Source organism: Talpa occidentalis, unplaced genomic scaffold (assembly GCF_014898055.3).
Source record: "Talpa occidentalis isolate TD23 unplaced genomic scaffold, MPIMG_talOcc4v2.1, whole genome shotgun sequence".
NCBI classification, from domain to species: Eukaryota; Metazoa; Chordata; class Mammalia; order Eulipotyphla; family Talpidae; genus Talpa; species Talpa occidentalis.
The window spans coordinates 25,594,298-25,621,048 of record NW_026555331.1 but is presented as its reverse complement, the minus strand read 5'-3'; the positions used below and the strand labels follow the sequence as shown (position 1 = coordinate 25,621,048).

Below are 26,751 nucleotides of genomic sequence, written 5' to 3'. Positions count from 1 at the left end.
AAACTAGAATCTATGGCTTCAAAGAATTTCCTTTGATTTTCCTACTAAAGTAGGATTTTACTCTACTAAATGCTATTGTTCCTCTCAATCCAGCCATAAACCTGCTATACTAAGACTGTCCCATACCTTCTGTCTAGTTTAGGTAAGAAAATAATTAAGAAAAAGGAATAATTTCTAAACCCTAAAACCAAGGAAATCTAAAGGATTTCAGTATCTACTTGAACACTGGTTGTTAAAAATTATAATTGAGGATTCACCCAAATTGAATCCCTTACCCTTCAGTCCCACCATTACCACCCTAAAATAGGAATTAATGGCCTCTTGCTGAATTATAAATACAACGATGAAATGCCAATCCTCATGCATGTCTTAGTTAACATCATGGCTTGAGTGAAAATTTAGCATACAGACCCGTCACATGTGCAGATGAGCAAAACTTATGATTAAAACATAATTTGTTGGACTAGAATTTAAAGATTCTTAAAGATCTTAATTAACTGAAACAGTGATCTCACCCAAAGAAAAATACAATATATATAAATTGAAAGTCCTACCTTTAGCTTAGAGAAAAAAAAAAAAAAAGATAGAAGAGGGAAGAAGTATATAAAAGTTGCTCACATAAAGAAACCTGTAGACTTGATTGGTATAGTGTTATCCAATGGTGGTGTGATAAAGTTACCACAAATAGGTAATGTCTCAGCTAAAAAGAAAGTAGAATGTCTGGTTTTCTGCTTTAGGATTACATAAAGACACTGTATTCAGTTCTACAATTTAAAGGTGAAACTGGACCTCCCTGGTGGCTCAAGGGGCTAAGCACCACACTATGAAGCAATCCACAGCCTCTGCTGCACGAGTTTGATCCCTGGCCAGCCAGGGAGCTACCCACATGGTGCAGCAGACCACTCCTGTCTTGCCCGCTGCTACCCTCACCAGTGTATTTCAGTCAGCCTGCCTATTCTGTTCCCTACTCTGTCTCTGGTGAATCCTCTCACCACTCCTCCACACCCCGCATCTCTGGCCTATACCCCAGCTCTTGTATGCATAAATAAATAAATCTTTTTAAAAATTTTTTAAAAAGGTGAAACTGACCAGACAGGGTGATTTAGGAACAGATGAAGAGGCATAGAACTTACTGGGGTGGAGGATAAAAAAAAGAAATATTAGGGATACAAAATAATCACACTATAGCAACAACGATTCTATAATAGCCTAAGAGTTGATAAGTATGGTTTTCCGTGTGCTAGATGTGCTGGAGACAATAAAAACAATGTCTCTACTTTGATCTCTGCATAAACCTTCAAAGGTATATTAGTTCCCTTTTTCAGATGAGGATTCTGATGTTCATAAAAAGTAAGATGCTGTAAGATTACTTTTATATTAAATATATAAAAGCATTTGTGTACAATAAAAACTTACTCTTTCCAGAAGAAAATGAATGGAAGCTACAACTTGAAACATACATTTCTAGTATTCATAACTACATTAGAATGGAATTGCCTGCCTCCTTAGCAACAAGATCTTTGCTAGATATAATCAAACCCAGGCAAACTGTCAGAAGTAAAATCTTCAGGGGAAAAAAATTTTCTCTTTATTGGGAGGTAATGTTAGATAATCTACAAGTTCCCTTCAAATATTAAAGTCCAGGATTCTGATTCTGAGAAATGAGGCACTTTTGTTGACTTGGTATTAAATACTAGGTCAAATCAAAATAAACAGACTTGAAAAAGTCACTGGAACTAGTTGGGGTGCTGAACTCATAGTTTTCTTTAATCAAAATAGTCATTCCAGTTAATTGTGTAGAAATATCTTTTAATTTGTTTCTATGATCACATTTCATTTGGACTTGCTATTTTTAAAAATAAGATTTTTAAGAATCTTAAGAATATTACCTGTGTATCACTAGTAGCAAGATTAATAATAGGGTCTTTATCCTAAATGTTATAGAATATATTTACTTCAAAATCTCTCACTTCCCACACTAGACATATGCAAATGCTTGATGTTGCCAATGGAGTGTGTTTCTAGTAAGTTTTTCTGAAAATATATTAATGTCACAACTGAAAGAAAATTTCCTCTAAAGTTTGACAATGGTAAATGAGTCCTTTACCATTTCTTGGACACACATCTTTCCTGAAATGCAAACTCTACAAATATTATAGGAAATTTGTAAGTGGGCATCGAACTGAGACCAGATAGTCAGGTATCCATGAGAGAATGTGGGTTACTGAAATGGGCAGTCACAGGTGGGCTTTGTGTACATAACCAATTTCTCCTGCTCCCTGTCATTTACTTTTTGCCAGTTATTTTGAGAGTCAATCCAAATGGAAAAAAATCAGAACAGTAAAACTACGGATTGCATAAAGGATGCAACAATAATGAAACTGGAAGAATCCAGAGTAAACACTTGGGGTTGGGGGCAATAGGTAAGACCACAAAACCCTAAGTCTTTTATATAATAATGACACAAAGAATATAGACAAATTGGGTTTTCATTTAGTTCTCTTATTTTTTCTTCCTCTCTCCCTGTTTCCCTCCTTTCTTTCTTGGAGCTATAGCCTGCTTAAGTCCAATAGGAAGACAAGAACAACAGCAAAGTACCAGTCCTAATACATAGGGTTCATATTCAAAGAAACATGTACTGATTTTTTTAAATGTTTATTTATTTTTATACAAGAGCCGGGGCACAGGCCAGATGTGCTGGAGGGTGAGAGGATTCACCCAAGACAGAGCGGGGGATAGAACAGGCAGATTCACCAAAATACACTGCTGAGAGGAGCAGCAGGTGAGACAGGAGAGGTCTGCCCTGCCATGTGGGTATCTCTGGGGCCAGTGGGGATCAAACCAGCACTACAGAGGATGCGGACAGCTTCACAGTGCTATGCTCAACTGCCTGTGCCACCAGAGAACCCTGTACTGATTATTGTAAATGTCTATTTTCAAATCCTTACCAGCTCTTTATTTTATACTCTCACTGTCCCCTTGAAATTATTTGTGTGGTGACTTGATTGATATCAATTTTCTCACTGTATTGTATAACCTATCAGAGTAAAAAAAACTTTTTTTTTTTTTGCTCACCTTTGTCCCCAGTGTGTAAGCTCAATGCTTGGCTTTCAGGGTACCAGCCAAATAAAAACTGGATGAATGAACAAATTAATGGATGCAACATTGGAGGACAAATTTTTATTAAATACAGGCTTTACAAACATTTGCACAAGCTCCAGGATAGACTTTATTATATATAAAGAAGAATGTGTTTGCAGAAAAGCTTAAAACAAAACCATCCTCACACTGCTGGGAACACTACCATTAATTATGTCATCTCTGAAACTAAAAAGGGTAAAAATCATAGGCCACAAACATTCTTAAATTGGCCAAAGCCTAGTATGCTTTTCCATCTCTATTTTATCACTGAATTTTTTTTTTTTTTTTGGAGAGCTAAGCCAACTTTCTGGCTTTTCAAATTGTACTTTATAAGCTTCTAGCTAACACACAACAGGTTTGTCACCAGTTACCAAACAATGAGACTTGACATCAGGCAATATGAAGAACACCATACCACATCTTTAAAATACCTTTTCATGCAAAAGAATAATGCGACGCAGATTTGGTTGAATGCTGCCCTTAACTACTTTCTGTGGTTAAAATGAGCAGAGAGTATTATACAGTTGATCTGTGTACAATATGTGTGATGCAGCTGTTAAGGACTAGAGAATACAAAACCATATCCATACTCACAAACTAGAATTCTTTATAGCACTGATGTAATATAATAATGTTTCAGGATATTTTGTTTAATAATAAATATTTCAACAAAATAATATAGTTCTGATTTCTTGTGTTAGAACTTATAACACATTTAATGATAGACAAGGGAAATTAATACACTCTTTGGAAGAAAAATATATTCTAAGATTTCTTACTCAATGTATAACCCTGTAACCTCAAGGGGCAGCAAGAAGGCACTATGGAGCCTGTCACGTTATCTTAAACAAGTAGAATTAGCAAGTTTACTTTTTTTTCATTTGTATTACTGACAGGGTTGGTAAGATATATCAGGTTACACATAATGCATTCTTAATGACCTGGTAAATTCATTTTTATATGATCATAAAGAAGTTTGTTTTTCAACAATCTCATCTGCATATAACTACCACATCCCATAAATATCAGAGTATGTCCCAGGGTTTTATGCCAAGTAGAAAAATCTCATCTTTTCGTTTCAGGAAGATTTTAAAGAATGCTTCAGATCTGAGATGATGAAATCTATTCTTTTGCAGATCTTTTCCTTTTCAAGTAACTCCTGTAAGAAGAAATTACTGCCCAGCAGAACTGTTCTCAGATTCTCATTAACAGAAGAATCCTCATTCTTACAATAGAATTATAATATTCTTACAATAGAATTATTTTAATATCAAGAGCAGTTCACTGCATAATATAATCAAGTTTGTCTATCCATTCCAGGGTGGTACATATTTTCAGTGGGATTTGTTTTATTTATTTTTTGCCCTAAAATCCCTACTTTGTTCAGACTTCTTTAGTTTTAGCTTATGTCCTTTTTTTTTCTGGCCCAGGATCCCATTAGGAATACCACTCAGCATTCATTCACTGTGTCTCCTAAGATTCCTCTTGCTTTTTTGGTGACCTTGTTATTTTTGAGTACCTTGATTTTTTTGAGGAGTGTCAGATATTTTGTAGAATGTCTATATGTTGGACTTTTCTGATGTTTTTGTCATGATTAGACTGGGGTTATAAGCATTGATGAAGAAGTCACAGAAGAAGGTGCTATTCTGTGTTTTTCTCATGAAATTGATAGGCAGACATACGGCTGACATGACTTATCACTGTGAACACTGCCTTTGATCACCTGGCGGAGGTAGTGTTTTTCAAGTTTATCCACTGCAAAATTGCTCTTCCCCCTTTCTATATTGTGCTCTTTAGAAAGAACACAGTATGTGCAGCTCTCACTTAATGAGTAGGGAGTTATGCTCCATCTCCTAGAGGGCAGAACATCTATATAATTCAAATTCTCTTGCAAAAGAGATTATTCACTGGGATTTGCACAAGGGAATCTTAAAGCAATCCTCATCTGATTTACAGGTAGCCAAAGAAATTCACTTTCCTAGTTAGATACAATTTGTGGAGAAAAATGTTTACAAATGAATAAATTGTTGTAGTTTGTTAAAAATATGCTATATTGTGGGATTCTATGAGTAGGCTATTAGCTGGCCACTCAGGGACAACTGACTTATTCGCTAACTGCAAATCACAGCAGAGCATTCCTTGATTACCTACAGAGTATAGCCCGTATCATGAGGCAGTCCCAGGGATGCCTAGGCTGCTGTTGACCTGATTATTTGACTATCTCCATGGTGGTCTTGGATAACTCTGTCTGTGATAACATCAAATACTGTGCTGGCGCAAATGCCTCTTGATGTATGGTCACAAAGTTCCCTTCTTGTCCCTCGTAAAACTTTGTCTCCCATTCCTATCCCACCCTCCAGACTTTATTCCTTACACGACTGTTGCATGATCAGCTTTTACTAGCTTGTATGTTTTCAGTAAATGGCACAAGAACTTCTGCTCAAGTAGCAGAGTCTTGCCTTGCAAACCTGCTCTATGACTGTGTGTCCCTCATTGTGCTCCTGCCGCAAAGCTGCAACAGAGTTCCTGCCGCAACACTATATGTCAATATTTGTTATGAGATGCTTATTAAATCTTGTCTCATCTAAACACAAGCAACCTATGAAGAAAGCAGTATTAATCTCATTTAGAGATGTAGAAATTCAAAGTTCAGGTAAAGTGAAAGTAGAGAGATGCACACAGACACACATGCACACATACATACATGAGCATTACATATTATGAAATAACATCTTCCCATATATGACAAAGGCAGGAAATACGTGCAATTAATCTCCAATTTTGTGCTATTAATTTTCTATTATATAGAATGTAAATGGCTTCCCTATCCCTTCCACCACAAGCATTGATCATCACCTGGCTTGAGGTGTCTAATTTTCTAGGGGTTGTGTTTTTTGAGTGCATAAGACTCTATGATATTATTATGTGAATGTAAGAGGAAGTGTGTGCTTTTAGAGGATGTGAATTTCCCAGTGAGCATATTTTATTTCTTGGCATAAATATGTGTTTGTTTAAATAGCCACATGTTCCAGGTTATAAGACCATTATTCTTTCTTAGCAAACATGAAATTTCTGTCTTACAAAACCAATTTCTACTCAAACATTATATCTGAAACCTGAATGACTACCAGGGCATGCACACTCATAATATTAATCAGGAATCTCTGATATACAAAATCATGACATGCATCATAAGGCACAAGTTATGTGATAAATGCTGAAAAGCACTTCATATTTTATTCCAAAATGCACTCATTTACAAATATATTAATAACCCAATTGAAAACACAAAGTTGGACTCATGTTGTTTTTTTGCAGTGGTTCACTTAATTTGCAAGGATCAAACATTTAAAATAATCATATTTCTTTATATAAGTGTGTGCATTACACACATATCTCACACGATAGTACAAATGTGTATTTTTAAGTGATTGTAAGCCAATTACGTATGACTTATTAACCTCAGACAAAACTTGCACACTGACTATAGGTCTGAGACCTATAGCAGGGTAGGAGGAGGTGGAGGGGTCAAAACAAGGAAGAGAGAACACAAAGAAATTGTGATGATGGATCCATGGGTGCTATGGTGGTGGGAGAGCTACTAGGGACTAGACCTGAGGGGAGAAATCAAATAGTGTCCAAAATTAACAAAAATGTAATAAAGAAAATATAAAAAAGGAAAACAAAAGCATTCTAAAAAATTAAATAAATTGATTCACTTCCTTAACCCACATACACTTCTAACCTGTAAACACATAAGATAGACAAAGGGAGGCAAGACAGAAGAGGGCTCTTAACATGAGCCCTTCTAAATGAAGAGATTTTAAAGCATCTTCATATTGCTTTCCCCCCCTCTCATTTGAAAAGATGGAAATGGAGTCAACGTTATGTAATATTGAGAATTACTCATAAAGTTATCTTAACAGTCCCATATGACATGAATATAGAAATATTTCAGTTATAATTTTATATTTTTTCATAGTAAGTACTTATTCCCTGAGTAAAGTTTCCCTGTAACAAAATATTAGTATTATCTTTGATAAATTCTTCTTTCATTTTTAATCACCTAAATATTTTATGATTTTCCACTGAGAACTTCACATTACCTGATTTTCTAGCTACTTCCCTATGCTTCCATCTTTATAATACTGGTATGATTTCATTAGTATGGCAAAATTTGAGTATCAGAGCTATACCAATCATTCTCCCTACCATTTCAACATCTGGCTAGTCACCATTTCATAATGCAACTGCAGAATTTAAAACCTTTTTTTTTTTCACTATTATTATTGTCTATCTTTATGTCCTTAACAAATCTGACAGGAAATTTGCGAATTTTGTCACCTTTCATATCAAATTCTATTGCGTAAGAGTGAGTTGTGGGCCCTGTTCACACCTACTTACTAACTTATTCCTTCAATTATCTGTTCATCCATCTGTTTATTTAATACTATATGGAGGATGAGGTAAGACGGATGCAGGGAATTTGCTGCACCATACAACATAGTTAAGGAAGAGGTATAATAGAACTTCCAGGATTTAGATATGTGTGGAACACAGAGAAACATGGAGTAAATTCCGAGAGATGGCCTTTAGAGGTAAGCCAGGGCCAGCTTAAAATAGGGAGTTAGACCCTTACTCTGAAGTGACTTGGGGCCACTGATGCATTTTAACCAAGAGAACGGCGTGATTAGGTTTTGACTTTTAGAAATGCTCTGGTAGTTTGCACTGAGATAGATATTAACATTTTCATAGTAATTTCATAATCATCAGGTCACAGAATTGTAATTTTCTTAATCTCTGTCCTATATTCATTCCATCTCTCTTTGCTATATCAAATCCTAGAGCATTTAATCCTGGTTTTATATTCTACAAGTGTATGTGACTCATTCATCTTGTTTTATAATTTCCCGTTTTGTTAGTCTTAAATATAATTCTTTGAATATATTTCTTCCTTTGAATAAAAAGAATAAAATAAGCCAACAACTGTAGACTATCCCAACTCAATTTCTGTCTGTCATTCACCATTCACAGTGGTTTCAACATCAACATCCACAAAAGTAGAGAAGAAAGGAAGTAAGAAATAAAAATTGCTAAGAAATAAACAACAAACTATCACATGATAAAGGTAGACTCAGAACTGGTCTTATAGGAAGGTAGCTGCTTAGGAGTGAAAAATGTTAATTTGTCAAAGGAGAAACCCTTGGTCCAAAATACACTCTGAGGTGTCCTTTACCTACATATTTTTTTTTTACAATTTCTAAAGGCCCCTCCGTAGTTCTCTTGCCCTGAAAAAAGTTATTTTTAAAATAATAGAAATTTTAACATGATCTAGTCCCTATCATCTCTTCTTCATTCCTGTTTGCCTTCAGCATAGGTATACAAATTTTTCTTTTTAAAAATAGAGCTTGTATTATTTGCAATTCAGTAGTACCACAATTTTATCTATCTAGAATAAATGTTTTATTGAGATAACATTGGTTTACAACACTGTATATAATTTAGGTGTAAAGGTTCACACCTACTCATATGTATGTTACCAGATCACACCCAACACTAAAGCACCACAGTCCATTACCTGAGACCATTGGGCCTCCTCTCTGCTTTGTTTATACCTCCTCCCTCCCTCAATCTGTAGTCACATTTCTAGGGTTTGTTTTAGTTTTGTCAGTTCCTTTGATTTATTTCTCTATATTACACACAGGATTGAATTTTTCTGGTATTTGTCGTTCTCCTTCTGACTGATTTCACTTAGCATAATTAATCCTTTCCAATTTCAGCCATAAACTTAGATTATTTTGATTATAAAAGTGGCACATACTCATATTGTACAATAAATACAACAGAAATAATGGAGAAAATGCAAACAGTATTCTTCAATTTCACCTTTAAAATAAAACATTGTGAAAATTTTGAGTATGTTTCCTGTCAATGGTTTTTATACATTTACTTATAAATACACACACAACCTTCTACCACCACTGTCCTCACAGAGTCAGGTCTGTAATATAAGTAGAATTTTCATAAAAAAAAAACAAACAATGACAATGTCTATATATACTGCTGTGACAGTCAAATAAAATACTGTCAAAGTAACTGCACTGGGTTTGGTACATACTAAATTCTCAAGACATTAGCTATTATTATTTATTGCAATAATTATTCAGGTATATAAGTATGTTCACTCTTCATCTTATGGGCATTTTCTCTTGTCAAATTATGATTTTTTTAAAATTCTGGCTTTTTATTGAGGTAACATTGGCTTACAACACTATATATGATTTTTAAGAGCTGTAGCCGTGGGGTCGCTGGAGACAGTTTTTCGCAAATAATCCTATGTTGGAGTATTTGCCATTTAATGCTTGTGGGAACTTGCACATGGTTTCCTCATTTGAAGCCTGTGGATAATACTGTCTATATTTCCAAATTATTTTTAGGATAAGATATCATGTGTGTAAGGTATAATAAACATCACATAAATAATAATATTTATTGTTTCTAATGTTTCTGCTTTGACGGCTGAAATGAACATGTTCATGTATATTTCATTTTCCTTCTTTTGAATTATTTCCTTGGGAATGATTCCCAGAAGTAGGATTACTGAGTCAAGAGGTATAAAAAAATAGTTACATTCTTCGTATTTATTGTCAGGTTGTTTTCCAGTAAGTTTCAACCAGTATATAATGTAATAAGCAAAGCACCTCATATATTTAAAGAATGCCCTATACCTGTTTTATTCAAGTTCAGAGCTTATCCTCATCAGTTATGAAGGGGAAGAATCTGGGATGGATTTTAGTTCAGGAATTCCAAACTGCTGGGAATTGGACAGATGCTGCTAACTCATTTTACATTTGGGAGACCACCAGTCAACCATGCTCAGTAACAGTTTTCAGAAACATCTGGATTTAAACTTACAGTCTAATCATGACAGGTTAAATAGTATATGGCTATAAAATAGCCTCATGACTTGATTCTCAAAAACCTAAATTCACTGGGATTTTATAATTTTTAAATGATTGAAAAAACTGCAAACAATGTAAGCATTAAGACTTACATAAACTATACAGTATATCATTTTGGTATTAGGGACTTCTTGTCTACTTGGAATTTAGAAAGGCTCAGAGGCTTAATACAATTACTATTTTGAAGGTATATTTTACCCAAGGGAACACAATAGATAGATAATAGATAGATAGATAGATAGATAGAGTCTTCACTATACATTTATTGACTTGTTCAATTTATTTCAAACTGAAGTAGCATATAAGAGTTGGAAAAGTTAGTAAAAGTGTTGACTTAAAAAACAACATTTATGACATTCTATCCATGTCTTGAACCTTACTAGAACAACAGCTTCTGGAAGACAGAACTCATGTTTAAAATACAGTTCTTCAACGATTATCATTGTAATAAGTACCATAATAAGCCCTGCACATATGCTTATGATTTCAGTCATTATTATGCATTAATTTATTATTCCTATGTATTTACTATTTTGTTAACTACCACTTAAGAGATGAAGAATAGTATATACAAATGGTGAAAGATGAAAAATACAGAGGGGATAAAGAAATAAAACCTTAAAATTGAAAAAAAAAACATTTCAATTTTAACCCTTAATATATTTTCCAGCAAATTGGTAAAAGGTTGCTGCTATTCAGTCTTAGTTCCAGGAAACTTCAGACTATTTCAATGACCAAAGAGCTACCCCAAATAATTTAAACACTACAGCATTTATCCATCAATATTACCTACCAGAATCTATGCACAGCTACTATGTCCTATGTCACACACCACTGAGCCTCAGCATTCCATGAAAAATTGAGTCAACAAGTGAATACACCTGTTACTTGTTTTTGTTTTTCTTTAATGTGTTTTCATCTGTCTCACTAGACATAGATGGATGAAAAACATACTTGCATTCTATTTTGTCCCTATCCTGTTTGTCTTCTCTTTTTGGGACTACATGAAGAATAGACGGGGGAAGTCAGGATACTCTGGAGTCTTTATGCCTCCAGGTGGTTGATTCTAACCAGCGACAAAGGCAGTAACCCTCAAAGCTCAGGCATCTGAGCGGTCAGGCCTCCAGCATCGGGAAAAGAGGAAGAACCATCACAATTGCCTGCATGTCACAGTGTTTTTGGCCTTGAACCAAAATACCAGAAATATTTTAATTAATAGAGACAATGATAAATAAAATAGGAAATGAGATAAGAGGTCATTGCCTGAGAAAACAAGACTTTTCTTCTCATTTTTACAACTCTCTGAATGACTCACAAAGAAAAGTGCCTGCAAATAATATTTTAAGTTCCAGGATGTGCTTCTGCTTTTCCAAGCAGGATTGCCTACAGATAAACGCAAGAGGGAAGTCATTAAATTAAACGGAAGATATTTAGAATAGATGCTTCACCCCATGTAAAGCAGTTGTAAGCCTTTCTTTGTGTTTTAGAAGTTTTTAGAGAAATAGTCAGACTCAATTAAGCTCTATAACTTGAAGAGATGGTGCTTCTAAGGAGATGGGCAGGAGGGATCACAGAGGAGGGATTCCTCATCTGTTAACAGACCTGTGGGAGGCCAGAGAGAATTGGACTATTGTGCTTCAATCAGCAGCATAATCTATATGTCACAGTCAATTTAACCACAGAACTTCAGAGTTGGGATAGGGACAAATGGCTGTTGAAGCAGAACTTGAGAAAAGGGTAACTCATTTAGCATGAAATGAATTAAGCATTAAGGGTTTAGATGCAAAAACTACTACAGAAAAAAATTTAAATAGACTTAAGGTTTGAGATTGACAAGAGGAGACAGGTAAAATTTGCTGTAGCTAATAACATCATAGGTTATAGAACCTGTCTGCGTGATTGGATGCTGGTCCACTTAGGCATTGGGTAACCCTGGGCAAGTTACTTTCCCTCCCTGTGCTTTAGCTTCCTTGTCCGCCATGTGAGATGATTATTCTATCTACTTTACATTGGCTTCTGAAAATATTCAGTAAATTAATATATGTAAAGTTCATTGAAAGTACCTGATAACTGGTAAAAAGTGCTCAACATTTAATTGTCACTGCAACGTCATTCGATGATGTAGGTACTACTAATACCTCAGTTTTACTGATAGTAAAAGTAAGTTGCTGAGAAGTTAAGGAACTTGCTGATGGTCACACAGAAAGTAGTTTTCAAATCCAGACAGTCTGGTTCTCTATGCAAAACACTTCATCATTGTGTGTTACTGTCTTTAGATTTAAAATAGGAAATAGTGGAGATAAGAAATGCATTTTCTTTCATATAGGTCTGTTTCAGTAAGTTTAGGCTTCTCAACAGCAGGGGTTGTAATGAATTCCTTACTGCCACCCATTACTGAGCAGACGATCTTGTACACAATAAATATTTGATTATGTAACTGGTTAACTTGTTGCTTGTCCTTTATTAATGGCAGGCGCTTAGTTCCATGAATTGTACCTATAATAATGCCTATCTCCTTTTATTATTCTTAACAAGGAATTCTGTTCTCAATGGCTAGTATAGTTGAAATATTAGATAATCAATTAGGTCAAATCATGTTCTTATATTTAAAATAAAGAAATATCAATATAAATGCATACAATTTGATAATTTAGAAAATAGGTAAGTTAAATTGGATAATTTAAAAAATAGGTAAGTTATACACCTTGCCACTAATTATCCAAGAGTTGTCTACTACCTTGACAAATTTGGGTCATGTTAAAGGTGGATGGGCCTCAACATTTTTTTTTTGGGGGGGGCAACATTTTAAGAGTCTGACACAACCTGCATTTTTTAAATGTACATAATAATAGCCCTAAACTTTTTCATGTAGGGCAGCTTTGGGATTCTTATACCAGACAGCTAACAAATAGTAGAAGTATTAATTGCTCTGATTCATCTTGCCTGCTCCTAGATTAGCTTTACCAGTTTTGCCTAATATTTGATGATTTAAAGTTTTATTTCATTTTGAAGATGCATTGCTCTTGGAAGAGGACCAGAGGAAGGGGCCAATAGCTGGGTATCATTCCAGTTCTCCAGCCCTTTCATTTGCTTCTAGATTACATATTGAGCTTCTGCCTAATAAGGTTCGCTTGCTAAGAGATATGCAAAAAAAAAATCCATTCATTTGTTCAAAAATATTATTTTAACTATTTTATTAACATCAGAAAGTTCTTAAATATTCAGTATGACCAATAGATATTTAAACTACTGCTTATGCTAGCTAGGTTTTTGTTATTTAAAAACAGTAAAATTGGGAAGTAATGAAAAATACTGGTAATATTAATAAGTAAGTATACAGTTGTTATCCATATGTCTGCACAACTAAGTTAAGTCTGCTGAGTACAACACATCTTTAGCTGCAATAAATACCCATTGGACTTCAATCTCATCAATCGTATATTAATATTGAAGACAGAATGATGTTAGAATGTTTTATAAAATTTTAGAACTATTTTTAAAGGTTTAGAGGTGAAATGTAACTTGGAATTTTAAAATAATGATTTGTCCTCTGGGAATGGAAACCCTTCAAAAATGTTTAGGGCCCAGTATAGTTATTTAATTCATTCAGATTTCATAAACAAATTAGAAACTACCTATAGAGTAAAAAGTTTCCTAATGAGTAAAGTTAAACATGTAACTAAACTTTTAAATGCACCATATTCGAAAATTATCACCAGGCATTCTGCAGAAATTTATAATGTTTACATATTTGACGCCAGTGAGTTTGGTAGATACATGCATAATTACTAATGATTACAGATATGCACATTTCATTTGCATTTTATTAATATTTCAGCTACTGATTTACTTTAGACAGAGCTTGATACTTAGCTAATTAGCATAACAGTTAAACATGGACTTAAGAAATATGCCACTGGGGGGGACCTCCCCTGGAGATGCAGGAGGTTGAGCACAGTGCTGTGAAGCTGTCCACAGGCCCTGCAACGCGGGTTCAATCCCGGCTGGCCTGCGAGAATCCCACAAGGTGCAGCAAACCTCTCCTGACTTGCCTGCTGCTCCCCTCAGCAGTGTATTTCAGTCAGTCTGCCTGTTCTGTTCCCCACCATGTCTCTGGTGAATCCTCTCACCCTCCTGAGCATCTGGCCTGCACCCCAGTTCTTGTATACATGAATAAATAAATCTTTAAAAACAAATATGCCACTGTAGACCTGCAATAAGTCACCTTGTATAGTCATCTAATATAGTATAAACAAGCAATGTGCTTTACTCTACATGCTCCAATACTTAGTGCCAAAATAAAAGACAATCATATGCATAAGTAGATCACTGATGAAATTATTAGCTGCCAGTAGGGTTGTATCTGATTTTATATGTTTTATATCATATTCTCTGTTAAATAGTAATTTTTTTTTATTTCTTTGAAGGAAGAAATCAGATCATTTGGATAGAAAACTAAGACCAAACAAGTCTGAAAACCTCATTTTTAGATTTCTATGTAAAAATTAGAAAAGAGTGTTCAGGTACAGAGGTTCCAAATACAAATGAAATCACTCATGGAGTGCTTCATTCTTCAGAAATGTCTTTGATAAGGCAGGGAGCACATCTTTTGTACATTTTGTAAAGAGATTTAAACACTAAGAGGCCCTCCCTCCCTCAGACTATAGGGACAGAACCAAAGGGAGTTGGGAACGTCCCATCTTCACAGCAAATGATAATCTTGTATTGGAACAAAAGGCAAGGATGACTCAGAATGTAATTAGGGTTGTACATCTAAGTAAATGACACAATATAGCTTGTGGTATTAAAAAAAGAAAAGCAGACAAGGCCCAGGGAAAGGCTGCTGATGTTTCCACACAGAGACAAGGCCATAGCAGAATGAAAACAAAACCTCCTTAATTAGAAAATTATAGGTTAGGAGCTAATAAAACTCTGTATTTTGTAGCTGAGAGGCCCACTTGTTGCTCCTCCCCTCTCATCATCTACACAAGTGTTTATATCTGAAGCAAATGACAGAGGGAAGAACGGTTTCTCAATACTGTCTACTAAATGCAAGAAGCTGAGCTAAAATCCTGTTTTTATGAGAACAGAATGCCTCCAATGTTTGTCAATATTCTTGCTGCCTCCACAACCAAAAGGATGAAATGAGCATATGAAGCAGAGAGCCCTGGAACGCAGACTTGTTTATCCAGAGGAGTTGATGCATACTGTCATTCAGGTGCATTTTATTTTTTAACATGTATCTGCTTTAGGACTATTTCACTGTTCACATCATGATAGGCAGGGAAAGAAAAGACATAAAATTTCCCTGCCTGTATTTCTCTAAAATGTCACCTCACAGCATGTTTAAATACCACACCAAAAAAAAATGGCTTAGTCAGGCTCTCTGCCAACTAGCATGGGCCTGAAGATTAGCTGGCCTCCTGGAAGGCAATCTTTTTCCCACACATCAAACCTCACAATTTACCGTGTAGTGGTCCCAATATTAAAACTATATTCCTTTTGTGTTATAGAGCAGGTGTCAACAAACTTATTCTGTAAAGAGCTGAATATTAAATTTTTGGCTCTGTGGTCCATCTGGTTTCTGCTGTAACTCTTCAACTCTGCCTTTGTAGAAAGAAAGCGGCCATAGCTAATGCATAAACAAAGAGGTGTGACTCTGCTTCAATAAAACTTTATTTACAAATGCAAAGAAAACATATAACGGAATGAGTGTGGTTGTATTCCAATAAAGCATGGTTTACAAACACAAGTGATATGAAGTTATAGTTTGCTGACCCTTAATATAAAATATGGAAATTCAGAAGTTCAATTGAATTTTCTCCTATTATACAGCTTAAAAGGGTAATGTATGGAAGATAACTGAGTCTCATTTTCACACATATATCTAATTATACTCAAAAACTGCCCACGGAAATCATTTATTTCTATTCATTAAATAAAGTATTCTTGCCAATTATTTCAGAAAAGGCTGGTGTTAAAAATAATAAATAAGAAGATGGTGAACAAAACAAACACAGTCTCTTTGTCATAAATCACTGGATCTGGAATAATATATTCTGCAAATATTTACTGAGGTCCTACTATGTGTCATGTACTCTTCTAGAAGTGAGTTATACTGCAGGGAAACAAAAGAAGATAAGGCCATCTTGCAGCATTTACATTCTTTATAGGGCTAGACAGAATAAATACTGTAACAAACAATAAGCAGTATAACATCACATGGTATTAAATGCATAAGGAAAAAAATATAGTATAATATCATTAAAAAAAACATTTAGCAGAATAAGGCAAGGTGGAAGGTAATGAGAAGACTTCTGAGAAAACACCTGAATGAAGAAAACTTATCCATGTCAAGATCTAGGGGAGAATTTTCTGAGCTGAGGAAATAGCATGTAAAGGATATAGCAATGAAATAGGAATGAGCTAGTCTACTGAAGAATTAAAAAGAAGTCTAATGTTGTGTGAGTATCTGGAATGAGGGGAAAGTGGCAAATAATAAATTCAGAGAGAAGTGTGGGGCAGATGATACAGGATCAGAATAAGGAATTCAGATTTTATTCCTCCATATTGGGAAACTGCACGCGATTTAAGGAAAAAATGTATTTCACTCATTTCAAATAACATTAAACCAATAATTACATATGAAATGAGTTCTACCTTAAAGTAGGATCAATGTGAAATGGTACCTCAGGAAGGGCTGCAATTACCCATAGAAAATGACCTATTTTCCATGCTCTTAAAATCTGAGATTTGTCAATGAGGACAGTCTAGAGAGAGGCTTGCTCCTTCCTTCAGAGAAATCCAAAAAGTTGTTAAAGAGCCAAATACACACTTTTGGGCTTGGGGAGGTATTTATGCCTTCTTGGATCTTTTGTTTGTAAGACATAAGCAAAAAATAAAATCTAACCATTGCAAAGTTAATACAAAATTATTAACTAAGGAACTCAGGGGTTATTCAAGTGACATTGGTGGAAATATTTCTACAACTATATTTAAAAATAATTATTCCTATTAAACTTCTTGGCAACTAACATTTTTTTCTATCTATAGCTCATAAATAACATATGCATATTCTGTTCAAGTTTAATGACAAACTTTTAAAATATACTTACCACCTGTCAGTTCATTTCACACATTTAGGAAGTCTCCCCGCATGTACAAATAGAGCATACTCTCTGTTTAGTATTACTATCACCAACCACCAAAACAATGCATAGATGGGAAATTAAGTCTATTTATTTCTATTTATTTAAATGAACATATTATATCTAAATATATGTCTTTATTGTATGCAGTACATGGTTATCTTCTGATCTAGAAGTTCAAGCTTCTTTTCCTTCCCATAGGAAAATCTAGCTGAACTTTAAGAAACTGAGCACCAAGGACTTAAGCAAATCATAGCATCTGAAAGCAGTAACAAGTTCCCTCAACTTGTATTATTCTATATCCACTACACCCTTAAGCACTTAATGTTTCTTATTTTTATATTATGAGAATAGCAGACAATGGTCAAATACTTATACAATCGTTGAAGTTGTAAAGATGGATAAAGAGACTCACCAAACTCAACCTAAGTAGAAAAACAATCTTCCAAACAAATAAACAACCAGGTAACATGGAAGTGCAGTGCTAACATGACACAGGCAACACACCAATGTGACACTGAAGAACTCAGTCTGGGAGGGGAAGCTGAGTGGAGGGAAGTTTCCTGGAGAGACTGACAACAAAGCTGATGCTTTGGGGCAATTTATGGACAAAGTGAAGTGACAATAGACATTTTAGTGATACTAAATCATTAGCTAATATAATATTAATAACTTATAACTACCTACTCTGGACCCAATATCATTTTAATTAATATTAGGACAAAAATACAGGATGCAGTTCATGCCTAAAGGAAAATTTACAATCTATTTAGGGAAGTAAGGTATATCCAAAACAGATTGTTAATAGCCTAATAGCATGTAGTAAAGTGCAGCTTACAACACACAGACATTTCATTCATTTGTTCATCCAACAAATACTTATTATCTCTGCTATGAATCATATGCTGCTCTAGGCCCTAGGGAAATGAGTGTAGAAAAACATACAGGTCAGTGGCTTCATGGACGTCATATTTTGATGAACAATAATATGGGTTAGTATGTGCAAAATAAGGGTCTTGAAAATATGACCGTCATCACCATAAGTAGTTTGAGATAGTAATGGGCCAAATCCTAATTGTGTGAAGCAAAGAAAATAATACATACAATATATTGTTAGTCCAAAAATGCTGTCAATAGAAATATTTAGCCAAATATTACATTGATAGCTTTCCATTACTGAAGTATCTGGGTGGCAATTGATGACTACATTTTCTACTAATCAACAACTCATAAATTGTAGATAGTGTGAAATATTTTTAGTAGATTTTTGCTCTCTTTTGTCAGACATGTTTGACTCAATTAACTTACACTTTCCACCAAGAAAAAGACATCATCTAGCAAAAGCAAAACAGACTTTCTAAGGATTCCCCCAAATTCTGGAACATCATATACTTTAAATCTAAATAGTTTAAAATTACCTTATTTGTGGACTTTTATGATATGGGTAAAAGAAAACAACAGTTCAAATAGCATAGGGTGCGGAATAGATACTAGTCAAATCATCTGTCTATCCATCAAAAAGTAGACAGGAATTAAAAGAAAGCAGCAAAGACTCCAAAGTCATTGATCTTTATTGCTACTATCCCAAGATCTAGACACTCTTGGGCACTGGCTATTTTTGTTAATAATTCTGAGGAGAGCTCTATGATAGAAGAAAGTCAAACTGAGACATACAATCCTGGGTATTTTACACAATAAAATTCTGATTTTTGAGCATATTATTTATATTGTTCCCCAACTAACAAGTGCTGATGATGTCATTAACTGCCTCATAATGGTGTTAAGTGAAAAGTTAAGGAAAGCTGATTTTTTAAATTAAATCCTTCATGCCAAGAGACCATTGATGTAACAAATAATTCCAGCACTTACAGTGAACATCACATCCTTTGCCACCTTGCACACCTTCATTCTCATCTTGTTCCATTACAAAACCAGAAATTTTGAGGTAGAGATTTGAGAGTCTAATTCTCATGAAGTGGCTGTCAGTGATAGCCAGTGTCTTGTGAAAGATATTTAAAAGAATCCAGTGAACCAAACTTCAAAAAAGGTAATAGATTAATATAAATTACCATTAGCTGCATCTTGTGTTAATAACACGCATTTATTTTACATCAAAAACTTGCCTGATAGTGATGCCATGAGTTGCATAATAATAACTATGCTTTGCTTAATTATTTTGTTGAATACATGATGGATTAATTGCACTTATGATAGCCTGAGTTTCTGCAGTGAATTGCTTCTTATCCTATGACAACTACATGGAATCAAAATAGAAGTAGTTCAAATTGCAGTATTAAAAGCATACCAAATGGTTACAGTAAAAAGGTTTCCAAATGAGTTATCAAAATAAATACATGAAATTTAGAACTTGAAGAAAACCTCTAATTAAGGGAAACTTATAAGAACCTTCAACAAGTTCTTTGCTGAATGCATTTATTTGGTTTCTTGATCCTCCCACCAATTGCATTAACAATGACAAAAGATATGCAAATTTACACAGACAATAGTCAAGTCGAACTGCATAGACACCAACAGGAACATTTTTAGCATATATTCAGTTTGATTCACACCAGCAAGGGTCTATGTAACCAAAGAACTTTTTCATAAATATGCTTGTCTATAATCTGAAAAATATGCCACAGCCATTGACTGAGAACAAAGCAAACAAGAGTAAATTTTTTTTCACACAATAAATTAACATATGAAATGTGTATGATTTAAGCCCAACAAAAACATGCAGATACTCTCTTACTGCTGAATAATTGTGCAGCCAGGAACAAATATGCCATTTTGATTGCATGTTTTAAACAAACAAAATATTACATTTGTGGTAGAAAAGTTCATTGAAAAGTACGTGGGATTTAATTTCCTTCCCTACACTCTTCAATGAATCTAGAAGAATTTATAATGATTGAATTCTTACTAAAAAAATCATATGGAAAGCATACTGAGAATAGTAATAAACTATTCAACCAAATTCATCTATACTACAGAAGAAAGTTTTGCCAAAGAAAACACAAATATCTTAATTAAAACTGCTGCAATGACAGTACTGGAAATGTAGTCTACAATTATCAAAAAACTGCAAAATTCTGTTTGCTTTTTATTTTTCTTCCTATCTATTGACTCTTTCACCTGCAGTCTATAATAGAAAGATTAGCTGCTATTCCAGGTTTGGAAATGCTAAAACAACTGAATTTCAGTTAACTTGTCAAATAAAATAACAGTGAGCTTAGTTCAGTCCCTAGTGGACAAAAGCAGAATAACTATTCCTTGGCATGATTCAGCAGGCTCTGATGTGCACCGTGACCACACAGGAACAAAAAGGAGCACTTGTCCTTTCCCTATCTTTTATCTTCTTCAAGGGTTTGCTCTGTTAACAGACCAACTAAATGAAAACTGAACTGGCGGTGTTCCTACCTATATAGACCAAGCGAATTTTTAGCAAACACCCCCAGGGGAGAAGTTATTCACAAATGGAGACATCACACCCTTCTAGTGACATAGTTGTATACAAGTAGTTGCTACTTACCTGTTAGCCAGTTAAACAGAGAGCAGGAAACTGCATTCATATTTTAATAGGCAACACCAATAAAATCTTTTAAATAATTTATATATAAATAACCAAATAAGATGCTCAATTTGGTTTCTATAGATTGGGGTTAAATGCATGTTCAACATTAACGTTCATCTGGACACTTAAACTCCCACATGATACTGTCTGTAACTACAATTTCCTGAGAAAGGAGGCACTTCAGCAAATGAGCAGAGACTCTACAGTGTGCTCAGTTCAAATCTGCAGGTGCACATCCTCAGGTGCAGTCACTACCGGCACAGTTTGTCCCTTCAGAGTGGTCAAACTACTGCTTCCTGATGAGTGACATTAAAATCTACCTTCTTGCTTTTTTTCCCCTCAGGCATAGAAATCAGTCCTCTACTATTTACTAGTTGCTGAATTTGTTTCCTTTATATATTTAACACAATTTCTCCAAACATTTTACTTTATATTTATTCTCATTTCATGCTAACTTTACTAAAAGTTGAAAAATAAGTTTTTGGTGATGATTTCTGGCCCTAGACACAAATTTCCTGGTGTAAAACCTGTTTAATCCTAAATTAGTATTGTCATTATTATTTTTTTTTTCACCAACTTGCTCAAGGCACATTTGCTTTCGTTTTGAAATGAGTTTTGATAGTCAGAAAACTCAAGTTCAGTTTTAAGCAAAAGAAAATCAGAAATGTCACAAAATGCACCATTACTAGGCACACAAATGGGGCAGCACCTTACCTAACAGGCTTGCATTATACCTAAAAGCATGGCTCACCGGTAACTCACAGGGAGAGAGCTGCCTAGCATTTGCAAACACTGCCCCCCTGGAGCAAAAGGTAAACACACAAATGCTCCCCTACGGAATTGTAAGTTAGCTGCAGTGTAAGAACAGAAAGGCTCCGTGCAATTAGAAAGTGAAAGCAATCACTTACTTTTTGCAGCCACTGAGTATAATTTTCCATCACATGCTCCAGATGTTGAAGTTTCTGGGAAGAGAAATCCGTTTCCACGTGTGGAGCATCTCTCTGCAGAGCGTTTGTGTTGTACTGGTCTGTCGTACTCTCACGACAGTTCCCGTCGTGTTCTGGAAGAATGAAAGTATAGGCACACTGCCCATGTTGAATCCGGTTATATCTTCTCCCACCGTTTTCTGGACCTCGGCGCTGGTTGCTGCACCCTATGTGAGTCAGAATGGCAGCAAGGAAAGCAAAGGAAAGGAACACTGTCATTGTACTGCCAGCACTTTCTTTCTGTGCCTCTCTCAAAACTTGCTTCTTTTCTTCTGACCTTTAAACTAGTTCTTTATTTCAGGTAAAACTGCTTGCTTGTTTGACTTTTCCCCCTCAAAGAATGTTTTTGAAGAAGAATCATAGAAAACTAGTTATTTCTTAGCTTCGTTCTAAAATGTTGTTCTAAATATTTTTTTTTATTTCACTGTAATGATAGTTTCCTTAGTTAAAACTTGAGATATTTATTGCATAGTAGCTGAGATTTATTGTTTCCTCTCTGTGTAACCGGTCGGCGTTGAGCCTGCCTGAGTCAGCTGCGTGCACATATTCTAGACCCTTTCCTCTACCCTATCTGCAGCAGATCTGCTATTTTCTCCCAGACCTCAGTGAGTTTTATTAAGGTTGCACATCCAAGCCAAGCTGGAAGCAGGCAGCCTTTCACAAGATGACTTGACAGGAATGCATGAGTGTGCCCCTATGCTAAGGATTGCTGATGGCTTGGAGCAGCGGGATCGTCTTACAAATTGGCTAGATGCGCATGACCTCGATCATGTATGGCCCGCCCGCCCCTTCCGCAGACAATTGCCTCCAGCCGTTAGCAGATTCACAGCAAATCAATAAATACAGCAGTCCACCTTAATACACTTTTTGGTGTCCTTGCTGTCCTACTAAAATCTAACAAACAATATGTTTTTAAAGTCATGATTTAATAGGAAAATCTGAATAATAAATTGGCATAGTGTCCTGTGTTTTTGATATTTTTTGACAGTGACTATTTTTGATAGTGAGTGACAATCTGTATAATTATTAATCTTTGAAAAAATTATTCTTGTTTCCGGGGGAAAGCTATTAAAGACCATTTTTAGAGATGATATTCTTTCACTGGGGCAACCTAAACTTTTAGGAGTTAAAGGGAAATATCAGAGAGGATCAAATTAGCAAGAAAATTTCATAATTGTCAGTGAGAGGAACACAGGCTATACATATTAAGCAGGATAGCCTGAGTACCATTCAGGTATTTGGATTTGAATGAAACTGGTTCCCTGATCAGAAAGCAGCCCTATATGTTCTGTCTGTCAAATTGAGCAACTTACAAAAAATAGTGTTAAGACAGTGACCTGAGAATTAGTAATTCCTGTGGTATATCCATCCAAGTAACATATTTCACAATGACCTCCTTGGAGTTGCTATGGTTCTCTTTCATGCTGGTATGGCAGCTATACATAAATCCTCCTGTGCCTGCATAGAAAAACTATCTGAGAACAATTATGTATCAGGTGTGGCAATAAGTCAGCAGCAAGGGACTAAATAGGGAAACACTGTGCTCTTATTAAGAAGCAAAAGTTATCAGAAGATGATATGCCAGATGTAGGGTGTGACTATATGAACAAAAGGATCAGTGAATCAAAAAGTACAGGTGACAATTACAGAATTAAGGCTATAGTGCAGAAATCTTTACTAAGAGTGTGCAGAAAACATGAATTATGAGCAGGGGCTTTTATCAAGAACTGGGAGGGATTTTAGGGAATAGAACTTTCTACGGCAGTTATGGCATCAAAACAGTAGCCACAAATGTCTCTCATGTCCTGGAACTGGGGACAGGACAGTGGGTGAAGGGCAGTGGAGGTTGGAGACTGGCATGTAGGAAGAACTTAGAAGACAGGACAAAACAAATTCCAGAAAGAATGGTATTTACTTGAGGGGGTGGGGATTATGCCAAGGTTCATCAGTCCTTTCCATACCAAATAGCAAATTTTGTGATCTGACAGAGGTGGAAGCAAGTATTACCAAATAGCAAAAAATTCTTTGCACCTTCTACACTGCACTACTACTTCTACACTCCCCCTCCTGAGGTTGCAGCCCTGTTCGCTAGTCTGACACTTGAGTGCAATGATAATGACAACTTTTAAGAACATACTATTTTCCAGGTCTGTGCTAAACACTCCTTACACACAGTGTCATCTGATCTCCCAACAAACTTAGACATGAATTTGTCTAATCCTATTTTGCCAATGGGAAAACTGAGTCACAGGAAGGCTCACAGGTGATGTTGAAAATATACCAACTGTGACAAATGGGCTCTGAGACTATGCTTCTAACCTCCAAGTCTTCCAAAAGCACTCAAGCTGCCCTGATTCACAGGTGAAGTGATGAGTAAGGGCCAGTTTATAACTCCTAAGTGACTTAGGCCTTTTTTCTGTACCCCCCCAAACCAAAATAACAGTTGCAGCATGCATTTGGATTTTTGAGGGCCCACAAGGATGAACTAGACAGGCAAAACACAGATTGTCTGGGAACATTTTCCAACATTTCTAGCTTTGAAAATTATCCCTGGAAAGAAGAGAGTCCAAAACCAACACCTATAAGTGCTTCATTATTAAGTAAATACAGCTGAATATCAGCAGAAGACAAAGGGGTGAGTAGTGAGGTCCCTATTAAAGTGTTCCTGTGTTTTTAACTAGTGAAGAGTGTAAAAAATGTGTATCTATGTGTGCTGATCATGTGAACTTTATCCATCTTAATAAATGAAAAGAAGGAATGCATAATTTCCTGAGGTACAATTAGATAACTAATGAAGGGAAGCCTGAAATGTAAGTAAAATGGGGAATTGGTTAAAAAGACAGTGAAAGAAAGATTGATTGATTTCTGTTCCAGAAAAACAGAGAAACAAACAAACAACAACAAAAGCCACACCAGTGGAAGTACTAGTGCCAATTTGGGGGAAAAAAAGTCTCAAGATCATTTTTAATTAACTGGAAAACAAAGAGATGTGCAAAATCTACTCATGTGTTTTGAATCTCCAACTGAGGAACCACTGGGTACATTTGTGGATCCCAACGATATGCTGGAGGTCATTTGCTACAGGGACTTGAATCTAACCACAGCAAAGTGTTGATGTAGTGGTTCTGATTAATCTGAAAGGGTGCAGAGTTAAGAAGACTTTAGAATTTAGAAGGTGATGAACAAACCATATGAAAGAAAAGTACTATTATACCTAAAAAAAAAAAAGTTAAAAAAAAGTTCTAAAGACATAAATTTTCTACTAAATTATATACAGAGGGCCTCCCCTGGTGGTGCAGCAGTTGAGCGCTGGGCTGCGAGGCTGCCTGCAGCCTCTGCAGCACGGGTTAGTTCCCCGGCCGCCAGCGAGGGTCCCACACACGCCAAAAAAATTATATACAGAGGTAACTTGATCTTATCTGCTTCATGTTTTGTATTTTATTTGCATTATGAAGTCTGGAATTAGGAGGTGTATGCTTTAAGATTCTGGACTCATACCCACATTAGTCCTAGTAAATAGTAAATAGTCCTAGTAAAATGTTAGGGTTATGCTGATATTTCCAGTGGAGCAGAAAACATGATTTATAGGGGAACGTGATGGCCTTAAATCTATTCTAAGGAACAGTATCTATTACTTCTTTTTTTTTTAATTTTTTTTTAAATAGAGGCATGTTTATTTATTTATTTATTTGTTTGTTTATTTGTTTATACAAGCACTGGGTACAGTCAGAAGCGCGGGAGGGTGAGAGAATTCACCAGAGCCAGAGCAGGGAGCAGAGCAGGCAGAAGGACCGAAGTACACTGCTGAGGGGAGCAGCGGGCGGCAGGACAGGTCTGCGCGCCATGTGGGACCCTCCTCCGGTGGCCAGGGAGCAGCTGGGGATCGAACCGGTGCCACAGAGGCCTCGGGCAGCTTCGCAACCCAGCGCTCAACCGCTGCGCCACCGGGGAGGCCCTCTATTACTTCTTTTTTGAGGCTATCCTAATTTCTCCAGGCCCAGTAAATGGTTAACTCTGATGTATTTCAGTATCTTTCTCTTCTCCTTATTGGCACTTCTTCTACAGCTTTCTATTTATCTTATTTTTTTGGTCTATTTCTTCCTCTAGCTGTGTGCTCGAAAAGTGATCTCTCTCTTTCATCATTGATTCCCTAGCACTTACTGGTTAATGGAATGAAAGAATAAATGAATAATTGAGTGAGCTAATTAATTGCATAGTGTCTACCATGTGACTAGTCACATAGCTTGCATTTGGGGGGTGAGTTTGCTTAGAATTGGGATGAAGACAAACTGTATGTGAATGAAGGAGACACAAGAACATGGTACAATTATTCATAATTTTTTAACCCTTAGTAAATAAATTTCATTGTTTAATGTTTATAGGACCCCCATAATTCTGTATTATTATTTCCATTTTATGGATAAGAAAATCAGGGCACATAGAGATTAACTGCCCAAGCTTCATCTATTTCTCCAATAATACCCCAGAGTCTTAGCAAACAGAAAGAAAATATTTCTTAAATTGAGGGAACAGCAATAATACAGCATCTATAATTCCTCTTTCTACTATATGTCCTCTTTCTACTCCCATGCACAGCCTTCATGGATTTATTTTATAATCTTTCAAAACAGAGCTAATATTAAATGGTTTTGTCATCTGGTAACAAACATCCAATCTGATAGTTCAGATTATACTTTGGGTCTATTCTGAATGGTTAGTCAGGGGGCCATATCACCTTGTTATACATCTTAACTATCATGCATGCTCTAAAGTAAAATAATACAATATGAAATATTACATTTCTCGGGGCCTCCCCGGTGGCGCAGCGGTTGAGTGCTGGATTGCAAAGCTGCCCGCGGCCTCTGCGGCGCAGGTTCGATCCCCGGCTGCTCCCCGGCCACCAGCGGAGGGTCCCACGTGGCGCGCAGACCTCTCCTGCC

At 35.8% G+C, this 26,751-nt stretch overlaps 1 protein-coding gene across 2 annotated transcripts in view; it reads right to left on the bottom strand.

The window, feature by feature from the left end:
• The window catches only part of ANGPT1 (angiopoietin 1), a 224,052-nt gene extending 201,516 nt beyond the window's left edge, over positions 1-22,536 (bottom strand). For both annotated transcript variants that reach the window (XM_037502770.2, XM_037502775.2), the window contains exon 1: positions 21,734-22,536. In XM_037502770.2, coding sequence (XP_037358667.2) covers positions 21,734-22,030 — 297 coding nt within the window. In that variant the 5' untranslated portion in view covers positions 22,031-22,536. The remainder of the gene's footprint in view (positions 1-21,733) is intronic.
• Positions 22,537-26,751: the final 4,215 nt, after the last annotated feature.